General features: G+C 38.7%; 1 protein-coding gene across 2 annotated transcripts in view; it reads right to left on the reverse strand.

The window, feature by feature from the left end:
- nrp2a (neuropilin 2a) overlaps positions 1–19,362 on the reverse strand; it is a 139,054-nt gene that overhangs the window by 108,777 nt on the left and 10,915 nt on the right. For both annotated transcript variants that reach the window (NM_212965.1, XM_021469092.3), the window contains 1 exon segment: positions 12,753–12,930. In NM_212965.1, the coding sequence (NP_998130.1) occupies positions 12,753–12,930 (178 nt within the window).

A 19,362-nucleotide genomic window follows, 5' to 3' on the forward strand; every position in this document is an offset into this window, starting at 1 on the left:
AAGCATTCTTGACTCAGAATTAGAAGTAATTTACTAAGTAGCTTTATAAATGTGTACTTTTACTTTCTTTTGAGTACATTTTTAGTGCTGCATTGGTACTTTCACTCCACTAATTTCCTTTAACCTGCAGTCACTACTTAATTTTTTCTTGTCTATGGGGATTAGAAAAATCAGTCCTATGATTACAGTCCAATCTAATCGCACTTAGAAGGTAAATCACATCATAATGAACAACCTCAGGACATGGGCGATATATATTTGCAGCAAACTGTTTGGAAGCATTAAAAGTGTACAAGAAGATGTCCAATATCTTTACACGCATTCACCCAGAAACTGTTTAGATGCATGTCACTGATGAGAAGATGATGGATGTTTACTGTATGATGATCAAAATGGCCTTTAACACACAGCAGGCACAAGATGTCAACATGACCCTAATGTCATGGGGACGTTGCATTTTGTTTGGAAATAAAAAATCGCGTTGACATCAGAACTCAACATCATGCCAACGTCACTGTCCAACGTCCAACCTAAATTCAACCAAATATCAGCGTCTAATGATGTAACAGGTTGACGTTGTGTGGATGTTACCACTATGACGTCTATCAGACATTGAATTTTGGTTGCCAAAAACTCTGTTTTTTACTGAACTTTTTTCTCTGTTGTGCTTTACAACTTTGGGTTACATATCTTGCAAATCACATTAAAAAGTCCTGTTTATATCTGATATTAAGTTTCAGTACGTCTAGAAGTGGATGAAAGTGAACAAGCTCAAATGTTTCATATCCCATTTGCACCTAATTGTGAACTCTTTTTGAACAAATAAAAACCACACACAAGTTGTGTTTCTGAGAAAAGTATTCAGAACCCTTAAAATCAGAAAAGCGGCCAAAACTGGACAAAAGAAATAGATTAAAATACTAAACAGGAATATGTCTCATTCATAATTTGCAATCAGATCGATTAAAATGCATTTCATTAACAGGTATAATCAGTGCCCTAATTGACAGAATGTCTGAACGGGACCGTCATAATTTAGACAATTGGAAATGCAATGAAATGATATTAAGAATATTAAAACTTTTTTCATGCAAAAACTTGTTTCTCAGGGTATAAAAAAGGCTTTTTTAAATCATCGAGTCACTTATACTGCTCCAGACTGATTGCATTTTTGAGCTATCAATATCTCGATACACCCTGGGGTTGCTGATACATTTCACACAATTTTAAGGGAAACAATTCTAAGAAAAATGTTTTCCCTGAACTGCAACTTTGTGTATTACAATATATCTTGCAATACTGAGTAAAAGACCATGTTTATAAGATATAAACTTTCAGCTATTTCTAGAAGTTAATGAAAGTGAGCAAGCTCAAAATGGTTCATATCCCATTTACATCTTCCTATGATGTTGTCCACTTGTGAGCAGATAAAAAAAAACTGGACAAAAGAGATGGATTAAAATACTAATCCATCGTAAAAAGAAATATGTCTCCTTCATTGTTAGCAATCAGATCAAGCAATCATTTTTATTCATTCATTCATTTTCTTTTCCCTTTTTTTAATCTGGGGTCACCACAATGGAATTAACTGACAACTTATCCAGCCCGTTTGTATGCAGCGGATGCCCTTCCAGCCACAATCCATCTATGGGAAACATCCACACACGCATGCACGCGCACACACACACACACACAATCACACAATTTAGCCTACCCAATTCACCTGTACCGCATGTCTTTGGACTGTGGGGGAAACCGGAGCACCTGGAGAAAACCACGCAAACGCAGGGAGAACATGCAAACTCCACACAGAAACGCCAACTGACCTAGCAGAGGCTCGAACCAGCGACCTTCTTGCTGTGAAGCGACAGCACTACCTTCAGCGCCACTGCGTCACCAGCAATCATTGTATTATCGAATATAAATAGTGACTTAATTGTCAGAAAGTCTAAAAGGGACCATCATAATATAGTCAGTCAGAAATACATCAAAATGGCACAAATAAAACTCCTCTAAACAACCATTGTAAATTCCTGGAAAAAAAAAACGTAACTGAAATCAAGCTGCTAATACATTTATCATCCCACGAAGACGTCCTGTAGCTTTATCTTTCTCAAACTCAGCTCAATGGCTTCGCAATATAATTCAGTCTGACACACGATCACATTGGCTTTTGGATATCAAACAACACAACGGGCGCTCATTTGAATTCTGCCATGCTTTTAGGCCAGCGGCCGCAGGACGTGCTCCAGGACGGCTCGTCAGCCGGCCAAGACACTAAAATTGAAATTAAATAATGCTGAGAGTCTGCATGGAAAGCTGCGTACTCGGCCTCGGGGGGTCTGCCTAATAAGCTATAAGTGCCTGTGAAATATTAAATAGATGCTGGGGAGGGTTCCCAAGAGAGAGGGAGGGTTGCCATCTTCAATCCGGTCGAGAAACAAATAGCATGGCTGTCCGATACAGCACTGACATTTACAGATGACTGGGGTAGACCGCAGGAGCCGGAGGCTTTCATAAACAACACTAAAACTGGCTTTAAAGCAACATTTGTGATTTTTTTTCCAGAGCTCACACCTTTAAAGGAGAACATTTTCTGGTCTTTTGAGATTCAGTATGTTCCCGTCAAAACGTGCTGTCTTCCAATTCCCATTATGTTGCCATTGAAAGCCTTAGGCTTTTTCCGAATGCATTAGGTCTTCTTTTTTTCTCCCATCAAGTATATTAAAACTTTTTTTCGGGGAGAAATTGGCTTCTCAGGGTTTAAAGAGGCTTTTTTAAATCTTTCAATTCCCAAATGTGTCACTTATACTGCTCCAGATTGATTGCATTTTTTTGAGCTATCAATATCACGATACACTCTGGGCTTGCTGATATATTTCCAATGCCCTAAAAACATCACTGAAATTGCTGTGTCCTAAAAAAACATTATTGACCCATTTGAATAACTATCAAGCATATGAAATCGTCATCAAGCACTACAAAGACAGGCCTTTCCTAACTGTGATGTATACATTTACAAAGAGCATTGATATTCAGACAATTGATTAACTGAGGCCTGTTGGTGGACGAAGGCATAATGTATGCACTTGCCAATAATGCTGACAAACATTTAGTTCCAACTAAGATATGTGGTCACAGGTTAATAAGCATTAGGTTTTTCGATTGTGCCAAATTTCATCCAATCAGACTTTAGGAGATGGAAACAATTCAAAATGTTTGCTGAACAGTCATTGATTTAAGAATGGCGATTATTAAACTGTGATGTTTTTATTTATGTGATGCTGATTTTGTGCATGTGACCCCTGCAGCCTTTGCCCGGCTAGTCGGTGACCTTCTTGACCATGACCTCACTCTCCTGAACGTGCTGGGTTTATTGATTCTTCATTAAGGGCAAAGGACATACATTGATCCTTGGTCCCTGATGAAAAGTGGAAATTGGGTGATATCATGCTCGCAGTTTAGAAACGCTGATGTGGCTCAATAGCTTAGCACCTTAACATCTGCAGATAGATAGCGCTGCATAGTAAACATGAGAACTTTCGTCAGTCGAGTAAAGCGTAGACTCCCTTGAGTGATGCAGACATCATCGCACACGTCTCACTCTTACCAGTAACTCTTCCAGATTCCCTCCTCAGCCCAAACAACCGTCTCTCTGTCAATATTTTATGTCTGAGAGCTGATTCTGAATCAGATCTGGTTTCACTTTAAGTCCTTCCACTGCAGTACAAGGTTTGAATCCTCCTACAACAATTTACTTATCCTTCTGTATGCATTAGGCGAACTCGGTAGTTAGCATTCAGAAGGAACTTGCTGTTTGCATATAGAGTAATGTATTATAATGGAGATTTATTTTGAGAATGAAAATGAGGCAACCTGGGAGGAGACAATCTTTACTGAACAAATGGAGTGAAAAATAACTTCACAGAAGACAGGCAGACCGACATGGAGAACAATCGAAACTACTGTATGATAAATGAAAAGGTGGAATGCTAGGACAACATGTAGAGATGATGGACATAGATTCATGATAGACATGAATATACTGTATACTCTGAAAAATACACAGTGAATTAGTGATATAGGGATGGAGGGATGGATGGATGGATGGATGGATGGATGGATGGATGGATGGATGAATGGAGAGATGGATATATGGATGGATGGATGGATTTATATATATATATAGGAATTGATATAGGGATGATTGCATGGATGGATGGATGGATGGATGGATATGGGCATTGATATGGGGATGGATAGATAGGTGGATCAATGCATGTAAAGATGGATATAGAGAAGGAGGGATGGATTTAAGGATTGATATTGTGATAGATAGATGTATGTATGGATGGATGAATGGATATAGGGATGGATATAGGGATTTAAACAGGGATACATGGATGGATGGATGGATGAATAGATAGATGTAGGGATGGATATAGTGATTGATATAGGGATGGATGGATAGATGGATGAATGGACTGAAAACAAAATTGAATACACAGTAAAACATGGCGAATAGATGGATGGGAGGGATGCATGGATGTAGAGATGAATATAGTGATGGAGGGATGGATATAAGCATTGATATAGAGATGGATGGGTGGATGGATAGATGGATTGATGGATCAATGCATGTAAAGATGGATAAAGAGATGGAGGGATGGATGAAGGGATTGATATGGCTATGGATGGATAGATGGATGGATGGATGGATGGATGGATATAGGGATGGATATAGGGATTTAAATTGGGATAAATGGATGGATGGATAGATGGATGGATGGATGGATGGATTGATGGATGGATGTAGAGATGGATATAGTGATGGAGGGATGGATATAAGGATTTATATAGAGATGGATGGGTGGATGGATGGATATAGGGAGGGATAGATGAATGAATAGATGAATCATTAGATGGATGGATGGAGGGATGGATGGATGGATGGATGGATGGATGGATGGATGGATGGATGGATGGATGGATGGATGGATGGAAATAGGGATGGAGAGATTAATATAAAGATTGATTTAGAGAAGGTTGGAGAGATGGATGGATAGATAGATAGATAGATAGATAGATAGATAGATAGATAGATAGATAGATAGATAGATAGATAGATAGATAGATAGATAGATAGATAGATAGATAGATAGATAGATAGATAGATAGATAGATAGATAGATAGATAGATAGATAGAATAAACTAGAGAGATCTGACCACCCGTTTATTCTTTCGTTACAAAGGAGAAGAGTATCACATTATAGATATGGCCAGATATTTCATTTGCCGTTTTTACTGCATCTATCTCAGATCAATCTGCTGACTGTCCTCCAGGTAAAAGCCATCTGGCTTCGCTTCTGCAATAAAAATCCCCTGCTGAAGTGGCCCTCGAAAAACGCCACCGATACCACGCCTATCCTAACTACATCACGTGCGCCGCAAGATGCTTTTTAGAAGCACATTAGTTAGCATGGTTTAGGGCACAAGAAGCTGCTTTGACCTTGTCTCGAGTAAATTGTGCAAGCTAAGCTAAACCGAGGCCGCTCCTCTGAGCAGCTGAGACTCTGCGCCAGCACTCATAAGCACAAGGTGAATTTAAATGTGCTTGCTACTGTGTGTGAGTGTTTGCTGTCTAAAAGACGGAGCCAGGCCTTTCAATCATACCGTGCTTAAATGTGCTGACGATGACTCATTGTATATATAGCAAAATACAGACGGAGGAAATGGACGCTTGAAGTGGACCATTAGAAAGAGACCTGTTTACGAAGCATTGTATAGTAACGCATCTGACACCTCTTAGATTCTTCATAACTCATTTTTCTTTTCAACATTTTCCTTACACTCTGTCAGACTGTCTATAGTGAGGGTTAAGAATGAACACAATATAAGGTAAGCGTGTATTTTGTGCTAACGTAATCTCCAAAACCGCAACTACAGAGGTCCTTCCAGCTCAATTTCAGACCACTACTGAACTGATGGTATATACACAGCAACGAGTTTACAAGCTTATGTCTGGTATTAGCCTTGTGCAGCTTGTGCAGTCCTAGAAAAACTGCAAAGTTTGTACTTATAGGTGTATATTTCTACTCTAAGGTACTACCATGCACCTTTTATAGAAGAATGAGGTACTTTTAGGTTCCTAGTGACAATCAGCTGCACCCAATAATTGTTCCATACTGTTTCTGATTCAAGCTGCATACAGAGACAAGAGCTTTCCCAAAATGACAAACTCTAATCTAAACAGCTGGCTTTTCTCATTATCCTGTGAAGCATGGTCCACAGGTTTAAAACCAAACAACTACAAAAAAATGGAAAATACAATATTTGTAATGATTTTTTTCAGGCATTTGAAATATCCGATATATTTGTTCATATATGTTTATACTAATATAGATATATTTGTTCTGATAAATCTTCAAAAGACACTCTGGTTGTGCGATTAATCAAAATCGAATCGCAATTGTGATTTTAAATGTTGCGATTAGCTAATCGCAAGAGGCTGTGATATGAAATATATACTATTTAACTTCCCCCACCAGAGCAAATGCATGACCTCCATTTTACTAGCACTTTCATTCTGCCCAATCGAAATTGTGCAACCGAACTATGCGGAACGCCCACAATAAAAAACAAACAACGAAAAACAGGACGACACCACAGGCAGCTATATGAGTAGTGTCTTGCTAAAATGTCAACTGAAAGTACTGCCAGTTGACACTTGTTGTGTTTGTTCTTCTTTGTCATCTAAGTCTTCTTCGTCTTAGTTGTCTTCTTGGTCATCTTCATCTTCTTCGTTTTCTGTCACCTTCTTTTTTGTCTTAGTCTTCTTTTTCATCTTCCTATTTTTCGTTGTCATCTTCATCTTAGTCTTCTTGTTTCTTGGTTGTTATCGACTTCTTCGTCTTGGTCTTCGTCATCATCTTGATCTTTTGGTCTTAGTCTTCATCTTCTTGGTTGTGGTCTTCATCGTCATCTTCTTTGTCTTCATCGTCATCACCTTCTTTGTCGTCTGATCATCTTCTTTGTCATCATCTTCTTGGTCATCATCTGTCAAGGTCTCTGGTGTGAGAGGTGAGTCCCGTAACCACTGAGCTACTGGAAGTTGATGATTGACTTCTTCGTCTTGGTCTTGGTGTTCATCGTCATCTTCTTTGTCTTCTTGGTCATCGTCTTGGTCTTCATCTTCATGTTCTTTGTCTTCCTCTTTTTCGTCTGAGCATCTTCTTTGTCTTCGTCTTCTTGGTCATCATTTTCTTTGTCTTGGTCTTCTTTGTCATCTTCGTCAATATCTTGATTTTGGTCTTTGTCTTCTAAGGCTTCGTCTTCATCTTCATGGTCTTTTTGGTTTTCATCTTCATCTTGGTCTCAGTCTTTGTGGTCATTGTCTTGGTCTTCATCTTGGTCTTCGTCTTGTCAAGGTCAGGGATAAAACCCGGGTCTCTGGCGTGAGAGGTGAATCACGTAATCACTGAGCTACACTGAGTTGATGAACCCGATCAACGAAAGGCAACTTGCTTCTTTGTGAATATTTATTTATTAACAGAAAAAAAATCTTCAATAAGCAACAACAAAGTACAATTTATGAGATGTTTGCTAATATGAGTTAATATATTTTAAGTTCATTTTTTATTTAACACTCACTGCATTTTAGCAGTAAGAAGCTACAATACAGATTGTTGAGCTAAAGCTTGACTACAAAATTAAATCGCAAACCAAATCAAAATCGTAATATCTGTAAAAAAAAAAAAAAAAAAACATAATTAGATATTTTCCCAAAATCGCACAGACCTAAAAGACACTGCCTGTTGTTCAAGAGTAGCTAGACGCAATATATGCAACAGCTGAAACCAATGTCTTGCATAAGTCTGTGCGTAGTGGTTCTCAAAGCACTGACTGCAGCTGCAGTCCACTCTTTTTGAATCTCCCCCACATTTTTGACAGGGTTTTGTTTTACAATTCTCTCCAGGGTGCGGTTATTGCACGTACACTTTTTTCTACCACATCTTTTCCTTCCCTTCACCACTCTATTAATGTGCTTGGAGACAAAGCTCTGTGAACAGCTTTGTGCAAAGTGTCAATAGTTGTCTTTTAGTCAACTGTCAAATCAGCTGTCTTTCCCATGATTGTGTAGCCTACAGAACTAGACTGGGAGGCCCTTTAAAGGGCTTTGCATGAGTTTTAAGTTAATTAGCTGATAATAGTGTGACACTAGGTGTCTTCAAAACCTAACCTTTTCACAGTATTCAAATTTTCTAAGATAATGAATTTGGGGCTTTTATGAGTTGCAATGAAAATAATCAAAATTAAAAGTAATAAACTCTAGAACTATATCCGTCTGTCTGGAATAAATGTATACATTATACAAGTTTCACTTCTTGAATGGAATTATTGAAATTAATCATTTTTTGTTAAGGTCTAAAGCAGTTTCCATACTACCAGTGATCAAACTGATAAATATTGACAAGCAGCTGTACTATGGTTTCTTATATTGTCAACAATCTCACTTGTTCATGTTGGCTCCAATCGACAATGTAAAATGGCTAAACAAGCTGGTTGTTTTACGCTTCATCGGTTAAACTCCATCCTCAATTAATCACACCTTAACCAGCAAATCAACACCTTCGGCATAGCTAGAAATATCCTGCTGGGTGTGTAGGAGGTAAACTCTGGAGTCATCCAAGAGCAAGACTGGACATCCCTGTTTTACTGAAAATCAGGCAAGTGAATATCAATACTGTTTATTTACAATCCCTTTACATTTACAAGACTTGACACCCTCACCTATTTTTGGAGTCCTATCGGGAATGTCTTTCAAAGTATTACCTCTCTGAAAGCACAGTACACTCTTTCTCATTTGGGAAGCCTAATCTAAACAACAAATACAGCCGAAGCGGAGCTGTCCAACCTGATGAAGCCACCCAAGCAGGAAAAGAGATTGAACATTTGCACACAACAAATCCAAAATGTTCATTTAGAGAGTAAGGGGCATTAGCCGGGGCTGTATCAGCACAACAGATCAACCACTGAGATGTATATTTTTGGCATAGTTTTATCTTTATCCCTTTCACCCTATGTCTCTACTTCGACTATTGGGATAAAGCCTCGGAAATGTACCACTAAAAACTAATGCAGCAAAAATCTCTTGCGTTAATAAAAATGAGGACTTGGCACTTGGCCTAATTTAAAATAGTAGACATGGCTTTAGCCACTGTGGTTTTAAAGCACTCATAAGAAAAAGTGCTTAAAAACAACATCAATTTTACACCAGCAGTGACAATACAGCTCTGAAGGAGACAGGTAGTAAATTCAGACAGTAAATTCTCAGGTAATACTTCTGAATAATGTATTGAAAGTACAAGACCATTTGTCACAAGTCTTTTAGAGGAATAGTTCACCAAAAATACAGGTATTTTAAAATCTCATGCTGTACCAACGTTTCTCTTTGTGAATCCCAGGAAAAATGAAAGTCATAGGTTTGTAACAGCATGAGTGAATACACATTTTTTAGGTGGAATATCACATTACACAGCAGGAACAGACTGGGAACAGATTGACGTTGTACTCCAGCGTCATGGAGACATTTCATTTTGTATGAAAATAAAATCAAGTTGATGTCAGAACCCAACGTCAGGCATCAATGTCCAACATCCAGCCTAAAATGAACCAAATATCAACGTCTATTGATGTTACAGCTTCACCTTGTGTGGATGTTACCACTATGACGTCTATCAGACGTTGGATTTTGGTTGCCATAACTGACGAATAAATAAATGCCATTATTTGACGTCAATGTGAGATTGGTTTAAGATGTTGGCTCTGCGTTGGATTTTGGTCACTCTCCAACACAACCTAAAATCAAGCAAATATCAACATCATTTGATGTTGTTATTGGACGTCAAAATAATGTTGTCCTTAGACGCTATTTTTGGTCATCTGACATTAGGGTTGGGCGATGTCGACCAATTTGGCATTCAACGATGTCTAATGTGAAACATCGCAATGGACATTGGCATCGTTATCATGTGAAAAGCGGGGATGGGGGGGGGGTGATGTTTGATAGAATGTGCGCGATAAAGGGATCCGGGGGTGTGAAAGGGTGCGCGACTTATTTGAGGACCGGGAGGGAGACGCGCGACTTATTTGAGGACCGGGAGGGAGACGCGCGATTTCCGGGACATTATCACTGGTTTGCGGGCATTGTGAGTCCCGTAAATGCATAGAGACTCTTAGAACTTCCGGGAGACTTGGGATGTCTGAATATCACATTTAACAACTATAGTGAGAAGCGATCCAGCGGTACATACTTAATATAGTGTCCGCTGTGCACTGCTCTCTGCCTGGAGCTCAGAGGCGCATGACAGTGCGTGTCTGTGTCTGTGTGTGTGTGTGGTCTCGTGATGTGCGTTTTCAGCGGACGGAGGCTGTATAGAAATGCTAGGTAAAACACGGTGTGTATGTGGATAATTTTCGTTCTAAAATGCCATTTTGATACTAAGACATATCAGTGTAAACGGGGCCAAGTGTGTATTTTTCGCGAGCGGGTTTGCGACAGTAGCGGGGTGGAGGATTGGCGATGCCGTGTCAGCATTGTGTTGTCAATTTGCCATCACCGATGGACAATGGGATAGTCTATCAGCCCAACCCTATCTGACATCATGACCTAAATCTAACCTAATATTAACGTCTTATGACGTTGTGTGCCTGCTGGCTATTTTTTACACCATATTAAGGATTAGGTTGACACATGGTAAACTTCATTTCAGTGGTGACTGTTGCTGCTTGTACTGAAAGTGTGAATGCTATTTTGGAGTTCTACACACCATTCAAACTGTTCACATTGTGAATTTGTCTCTTGCAGTCTGCCCAGCAGTACAATGCATTAAATAAGTAGCTTGTAAAACAACCATCTCTAATCCCGCTCTCGCAGGGTCAATGTCAGGCAGAGTTTAGCTTCAACCTGACCTAACTTTCCAGGAATCTCCTACTAATCTTGAACATCTTGATTAATGGGATTGGACCTAAACGCTGCAGTGAAATGGACCTCCAGATGCTGGTTTTAGGATAAACACATGCCTGTGTTTTGGGATATGCCAAGTCTCAAAACCCGACTGACATTGGTAGAATGATTTACCGGTCATCGCAATGTAGGTCAGGGGCTGTGCACCAGTGGTTCCCAATTCCGTTTCTCTCATTTGACACAGGGATCAGTTCATGGATCTCTCCGTAAATGAGCTGATGATCTGAATCAGGTGTGTTAAGTAAGGAAGACATGCAAAATATGCAGGGTGGGGGCTGCCAGGAAACTGGAATTGGGATCCATGGATTTACACTACAGTTTTCAGCTATAACAGGAAATTTTTTAATGCATTTTTGACTGATTATTTACAAAATAATAAAAAAAATGTGTTTCCAGCAAATAGTTGAAGTCAAAATTATAAGCCATTTTTTTAACTAGTGTGAATTAAATGAATATCATAAGTGTTGTTTAACAGAGATACTAATTTTTTCAACACATTTTAATGTGTTTTATTTTAATAAAAATTTTATTTTTTTGTCTTTGCCTTGACAACAGTGCACAATACTTTACTAGTTATTTTGTGAGATACTTCTCGAGCTTAAAGTGCAATATATATATATATATATATATATATATATATATATATATATATATATATATATATATATATATATATATATATATATATATATATATATATACACACATATATGTATATATATATATATATTTTTTTTTTTTTTTAATGCTGAAAATGCATAAATCTGTGTATTGTGAAGTAAATCAACACTTTGCTGACGAAGCATTAGCGAACACTTGAGCAACAACAACACTACTAAGTTATTCAAAGACACCGTTGTCATGTCTTTGAAAATGATGACATCATGCGCATGAATACAGTAGCAGGTGTTTTTGTGAGTGTAGATTAAAGGCAAACAAACATCAATGGCGAAGTAAGCAGCAGTGTTGTTGTTGCTCAAGTGTTCGCTAATGCTTCGTCAGCAAAGTGTTGATTTACTTCACATTACAACACACAGAGGAGACGCAGCATCCACACAAAAAATTCTACATACACACCATACACACTGGCCCATGGTTCAGGTACTGCTTACAAACAAAGCGACAGTGTCAAACACTGGCCTATCATACATAATACAGCGTTTTTGGCAGATTTTGAAATCGTTGTCGTATACTTTTTTAAAATGCAAAGGGAAAAACTTTGGGCTACATCGATGTCGTTTAGAGACTGAAAAGTGAGAGCCTATGGATGAACATAATTAATTTTACAGCTCAGGAGGCTTTACAGTCTTCTAGACGACCCCCCTTTCTCAATGACAGCTGCACTGCATCCCTGCGTAAGCCCTTTAGGCTCGCTCTAAACCCTATTATATCTCTCTTAACTTCACCCTTACCACCATTCCTGTCTTCACATTGTTCCACCAAAACTCCAGCAACATGGGTTGCCTTTTACTCCCAAATCCTCCATATCACGCCTTCCCACCAACATCTTTCTCTCTCATGCGATAAATTAAGCGTATTCCACATCTACCTTTTTTTCTTATCTTCTGCTTACGCCTCATCTCCAATTCAGCACACAGGGCAGGGTTTGCGAATGCTCCATCGGAGGTAAATTAATTGCACGCACTTCCTTATCGTTCGTCATTCCGTAAGACTAGAGCTTAATGTTTCTTTTTTCCAGCTAATTTCCTTTGACTTTCTCCTCACCTGCAGTCCAGGCGTTCCAGCTCAAAGTGGGGGTTGAAGTTGAGCACGATGCGCTGTGAGGGTTCGGGTGCGCTGATCACCCACTGACAGCTCTGATGGGGCGGGTATTCCAGAGGGTATCCTGGAGATGTGATGTAGCCGGCTCCGCTGGCATCCAGGTGGCCTCCACATGTCTCACCTGGGGATAACACAAACAGAAAGAAAGTGAGCTGAGGTAGTTTTTAAGATAAGTTAGTTATTAGCCACATACTTAACGCTAATTTGGCCAAGCAGAGCAGCGCGAACTCAAGGCAAATTAAATACATAAATCAAGAGCGCTAGCAAATCCCTGAGCGAGCACTGCATGGCTAACAGGAAAATGTATCATGTTGTCAAAACACACAAGGGACAAAAACAACGCTATATAAAGTTAAAGCCATCATTAAATCAAAATTAGCTCCATTTCCTTTATTAATAGGCGTTTCCGCAGCTAATGGTGCATCTTGGAAGGTGTCAGCAAGGCTTTTTGGAAATGCATCACATTCATTTCATTATTAGATTTATCAGGGGCCGCCACAGCGGAATGCACCGCCAACTTCTCTGGCATTTGCTTTAAACGTATGCCCTTCCACAACCGAGCACTGGGAAACACCCATACATTTTTATTCACACTCATACACCATGGCCAATTTTATTCATTTATTAATTTTTCTTTAGCTTAGTCCCTTATTTATCAGGAGTCGCCACAATGGAATGAACCACCAACTATTCCAGCATATGTTTTAAGCAACGGATGCCCCTCCAGCTGGGGCTGGGCGATTTGGCCTAGAATCTAAATCTCGATTAACTGAACATTTTAACTTGATTATGATCAGTGAGTGATTATTTATTTATTTATTTTATGTTTTTGCCCTCATAGTTCACCGACAAGTTTTGTGAAGTAAATATGCTCACATATTACAAGTGAGAAATTTTTGAATGAAGGAGGCATTACTAGATTTTAAAATAATTGACGGAAACACACACTATTTACTATTTGTGATTATTAATTGAACATCAATGCTGAAACAACTGAAATTAAAACATCGCCTAAAACGCAGCTCTTCTCGCCGCCCAACTTCGTCACCGTTACCTAACCGACCAATCACAAAGCTTGCACTACGTGTCGTGACGAGTAGTTAAAATTTTTTGAGAGGATTTTATGCGAAGGCTACGCCAGACCGTGCGCATGCCCTTGGCAGAAGTATATCAGAATAATATAATAAGTAAATCAAAATATGACGACTCCACACACGGTAGGGAAAGTAATTAAAAAAATTGACCTGGAAAAATTTTATCAAATATAGATTCTGAATGTTGATTTTGATTACTTTTCGATTAATTGCCCAGCCCTACTTCCAGCCACAACCCAGTACTGGGAAACACCCATACATTATTTTATTCACACACTCATACACTATGGCCAGATTTATTAATTGATGCTTTTTCCTTCAGGTTATGCCCTTATTATTGGGGTCGCCACAGTGGAATGAACCACTAACTATTACAGCATATATTTTATGCAGCGGATGCACTTCCAACCCAGCACTGGGAAACACTCTCACATTCACAGTCATCCACTACGGCCAATTTAGTTCACCCTATTCCCCTATAGCTCATGTCTTTGGACTGTGGGGGAAACCGGAGCACCCAGAGGAAACATGGGGAGAACATGCAAACTCCACACAGAAATGGCTACTGGCCCAGTTGGGATTTGAACAAGCAACCTTTTTGCTGTGAGGCAACATACGGCCAATTTAGTTCATCCACTTATACATCACAATGCAGAAGTAAAATTAGTTGAGAATGCTGACTTATACAGCTGATATAGTACATCCCTAATGTGCAGATGCTGTATTTATAAATTAAATACTGCTTTAATTTGACAATTCGTGACAAGTAGCCCACATTCCAATTACCTAATGTGCTTTTAAGTTTTCCGCACAATGCATGCAGGAGCCTGAAAGCATTCAATATATTCATAATGGTCTCTTCATAAATGGTCTCTCCTACCATAACTCTGAGACAGGAAGTGACACGCAGGTCTCTTCTCTGGAGGTTCAAGGGTCACCCTTAAAAGCTGCAATGGGATCCAGCATAACAAAGCCTTTTTTTTGACCACCCCACCCGACGTGCTTTCTCTGTTATCTTCACCAAACACTCCTTCCATGTGCTAGCGTTCATGCTAACATGCTCAACGGCCCTTTCGCTCGCCGCTCTCACACATAGCGGATATCATTCTGGTCATTATTATTCTAAATGGAGCTAAGATTAGGAGACAGAAATACTTTCTGGTCCTTCACCATGACAACCGTGCTGTGAGGGGTTTTTAACCACATGCCAGCCAAACGGCAACTGAGGAATTAGCAGATGGGTCATTCCTACTATGCAGCACATTTTCATGCCTCCTTTGTAGAATATTTAACTCACAATTTGCAAAAAAGGAATATTGTTGTGGTTTTTATTTGAATGTTAGATCACAGAACATTGACCTTGAGTAAATTAATAGCCTTGGTTTTAAATTAGTACAGTTTGGATTGATGATGTAATTTTTTCAATGTCCTTTTGAGCTGTACTCCTCTCAATTGTATCGTATTTAAATATATTTATTCATTAATAATAGTCCAGATGTTCTTTTTTTCTCTCTTTTTGGAAATTGATGATTAATAACCGAGCCAACATGAAATGTTCTCGTAACTTTGGTTAATGTTCTCTAAAGGTTCTCTCAAAGTTATCAAAAACATTCTTGCATAATGTTTGAGAATGTATCCTAAATTCATTTATTCATTTTCCTTCAGATTAGTCCCTTTATTCATCAGGGGCTGCCACTGTGGAATGAACTGCCAACTTACCCAGCATATGTTTTACGCAGCGGATGCCCTTCCAGCTGCAACCCAGTACTAGAAAACACACTCATTCCCACTCATACACTACCGCCAATTTAGTTTATTCAATACTGCATGTCTTTGGACTGTGGGGGAGAACATGCAAACTCCACACAGAAATGCCAACTGACCCAGCTGGCGATCGAACCAGCAACCTTTTAACTGTGAGGCGACAGTGCTAACTACAAAGCCAAGGTGTGGTCCTTATGTTTTCTTAATGTTATTTAGAATTAATTAATGTTATAAATATGTTAGCAACAAAATATTTCTACTTCACATTAAAAAGGTTACCATTAAGTTATAAATGTAACATTCTAAATATGAAAGGATAAAAATGTTATCAGGCGGTGCGGTGGAGCAGTGGGTAGCGCTGTTGCCTCAAAGCAAGAAGGTCACTAGTTCACGCCTTGGCTTGGTTAGTTGGCATTTAAAGCCAAAAAGAAAATGAATGAATGAATGAATGAATGAAAAATGCTATCATTGTGTTTTGTTGGAACATTTTATATACGTTTTAAGTTATTTAAACATTAATATAACAAGAGAATCAAATGTTCTAAAACTGTTTTTAATAATGTTCTCATAACCAAACAATAATGTTAAATCAACATCTAAATAAACAGGACAAAATTGAGACAGGATGTGAAGTTAGAGAGACAGAGGTAGGGTAGGGAAATGTCCTCAAGCCAGGATTCAAACTCGGGATGCCCTGATGTGCTACTGTACAATATGTCTGCGCGCTAACCACTAAGCTATCGCGACAACTCTTGCACATCATTTTAAATCCAGTCATTCCTTCCTTGCCAACTGACCCAGTCAGGACTCGAACCAGAAACCTTCAGGCATTGAGGTGACAGTGCTAACCACGAAGCCACTATGCCCCCCTAACGCTTCCTTAATGTTATTTATAATTAATAAATACGTTTAAAAAATGTAATAAAAACGTTAGCAACAAAACATTATCGATGTGTTTTAGGGGGAATGTTTTAAAAACATTACCATTAAGTTATAAATGGAACATTCAAAAAATGTTAGGATAACATTATCATTATCATCATGTTATCATTACCATTGTGTTCTAATAACGTTCAAACTAAATGTTTTATTACATAATTAAAACGTTATGGGAACATTTTTATAACGTAAATTTATTAGCTTGAAAGTTATTTATTCGCTATTTCACACTTTATTTTATATTCTGTCTTTATATTCTTAGTCTTTTGTTGAAATTATTTAAAATCAGTTCTTTATTTATGTTTGAACCATACTAAAATTAAAAAAAATTAACTATTTAGTCTAACATTGGTGATTATTTCACAGATTTTGGTGTGTCCTTGGCTTGTGCACATAATTTTAAATAGTCATTCATTTATTCATTCATTCATTTTTCTTTACCTTAGTCCCTTTATTAATTAGGGGTCGTCACAGTGGAATGAACCACAAACTTATCCATCATATATTTTGCACAACGGATGCGCCTTCCAGCTGCAACTCACTATTGGGAAACACCCATACACACTCGTACACTATGGCCAATTTAGTTCATCCAATTCACATATACCGCATGTCTTTGGGCTGTGAGGAAAACCGGAGCCCCCGGAGGAAACCCACACCAACACAGGGAGAACATGCAAACTTAAACCACACAGAAATGCCAACTGACCCAGCTAGGACTCGAACCAGCGACCTTCTTGCTGTGAGACGACACTGAGCCACCATGTCGCCTAAATCCAGTCATTCCTTTGTAAAAACCTCAGCCAACAAAAGTCAGCTCCCGCATGACATCATCCTCCAGAAATGGATGAGGGATCATCAGTGAGGAAAAAGCAGCGTAAAATATTCAAAACATTATTCCATCAAGTCAGTCCCTCATCGAGTGATGACAAATGTCTGCAAATATATTAAACATTAGACCGGGAGAGTCTAATTTTGACCTGTATATATTTGATATTAATCTCCATAGAAGCATTTCCTTGTTGTTTTTAAAGACTACATGTTTAAAACGGCACTGCATATAAGGAAAGACTCACATCGAGAACATGGCCATGCGTGATAACTGGCTTATGAAAAGACAAGCTTGAAGATTATATTTTCTGTGAGACAAAATCCAAAATACACCTTCACAAAAGGAGAATGTATCTCGCTATCGCACTTATGTTTGGTGGGATACATCACAGCATACATCAGAAAGGGGAAAGTGGGAATAGTGCAGGTTCAGAGAGGAAGAGGCTGGTTTGATTGACAGTTCTGGGTCTTATGTTGTCTTCTGCAAACACGTAGATAAACACGGCTGTCTGGATAGCATTAGGAAAACTCCTCCTCTCTTTTACTGAACAAACTTCAGGACTGCTTCAACCTTACCACCCTGCAGCTCGTAAATACTCTTAACATATAGCAGAATTGACACCAATCACCATGCATTTATTATAAAATATTATATACTACTAAATCGTTGCTGAAAGATGGACTCTCTGCTATTAAAGCATGATAAAAACAATGGTGCAGATGGGAAGAATGGAATCAAAAGACAGTCAAAAACCCTCGGCTCTCTGAATATGTAAGGATTTTCAGAAATTGGCCTTCAAAAGCGAGCTGCAGGGTATCCGAAAACCACGTTAAAGATCTCCAGCGCTATGCATTGGCGTGGTGGATAATCTTGAGACAGGGAGTTGAGTATCGCCTGAAGCCAAGACTCCCATACGTGCCGGTGTGCCAGTCATAAGAGCCTGAATAAAAGGTTTAAAGATGGCTGGGGCTTCTTTCAAGTGTTGACATTTCCACTGCTATTATGTCTTTTTAAAAGGTACACTTAAAATGAGCTGGCATTTAAGGCAACAACCGAATCCTGCTAACCCTTTTCAACTACATCCTCTGAAGGGGGAAAAAGCGAGCCAGAAGCACGTAGGTGCACACACATAGACACTCAAAAAAATGTGTTTCCAGCATATAAAGTCAAAATTATTAGCCATTTTAAAGTTTTTTTATCATTTTTTTGAACAGTGTAAATTAAATGAATATCGTGAGTGTTGTTTAACAGAGATAAGATTTTTTATTACTGCAGTCTAGTTAAGAAAACAGAAAGAAGAAATGCCCACATGAGTTTAGCGTTTTTCCTTATTGCAAACACAACAGCAATCTGATAGTGTTTGCGCTGCTTTGGCTTTTTTTAAGATAATTATTGTGATCTCCTGATTGCAACATAGATGCAGGAGAAATACTGAGGAATCTCTGTAGACTGATCTCTGTAGACTGATGGCATTTCATGCCGTTCAGCATTATAATCTTAAAATATGAGCAAAATCACCTGTTTTGTCATCACTTTAGACAAAGGATGTCAAACTCAATTCCTGGAAGGCCGCAGCCCTGCACAGTTTAGTTCCAACCCTGATTAAACACACCTGATCAAACTAATTGAGTCCTTCAGGCTTGTTTGAAACCTACAGGTAAGTGTGTTGGACCTAAACTGTGCAGGGCTGCGGCCCTCCAGGAATTGAGTTTGACATCCCTGCTTAAGACATTACGCTAGAGAATCATTCAAACACTAGCTCTAAAGTGATGTAGGTAAAGTAGCAACAATTTCTGCTGTTCTGACGTCAGCTGCAGATGTGAATGAATGGCAGAAGAAAGTAGTTCCTCTTACAAAAGGATTTTTAAGACTCTCCATGTTTGATTTTCTTTTTCATACACAATTATACCATTGAACAGTAGTA

Source organism: Danio rerio, chromosome 1, assembly GCF_049306965.1.
Source record: "Danio rerio strain Tuebingen ecotype United States chromosome 1, GRCz12tu, whole genome shotgun sequence".
Lineage (NCBI taxonomy): Eukaryota > Metazoa > Chordata > Actinopteri > Cypriniformes > Danionidae > Danio > Danio rerio.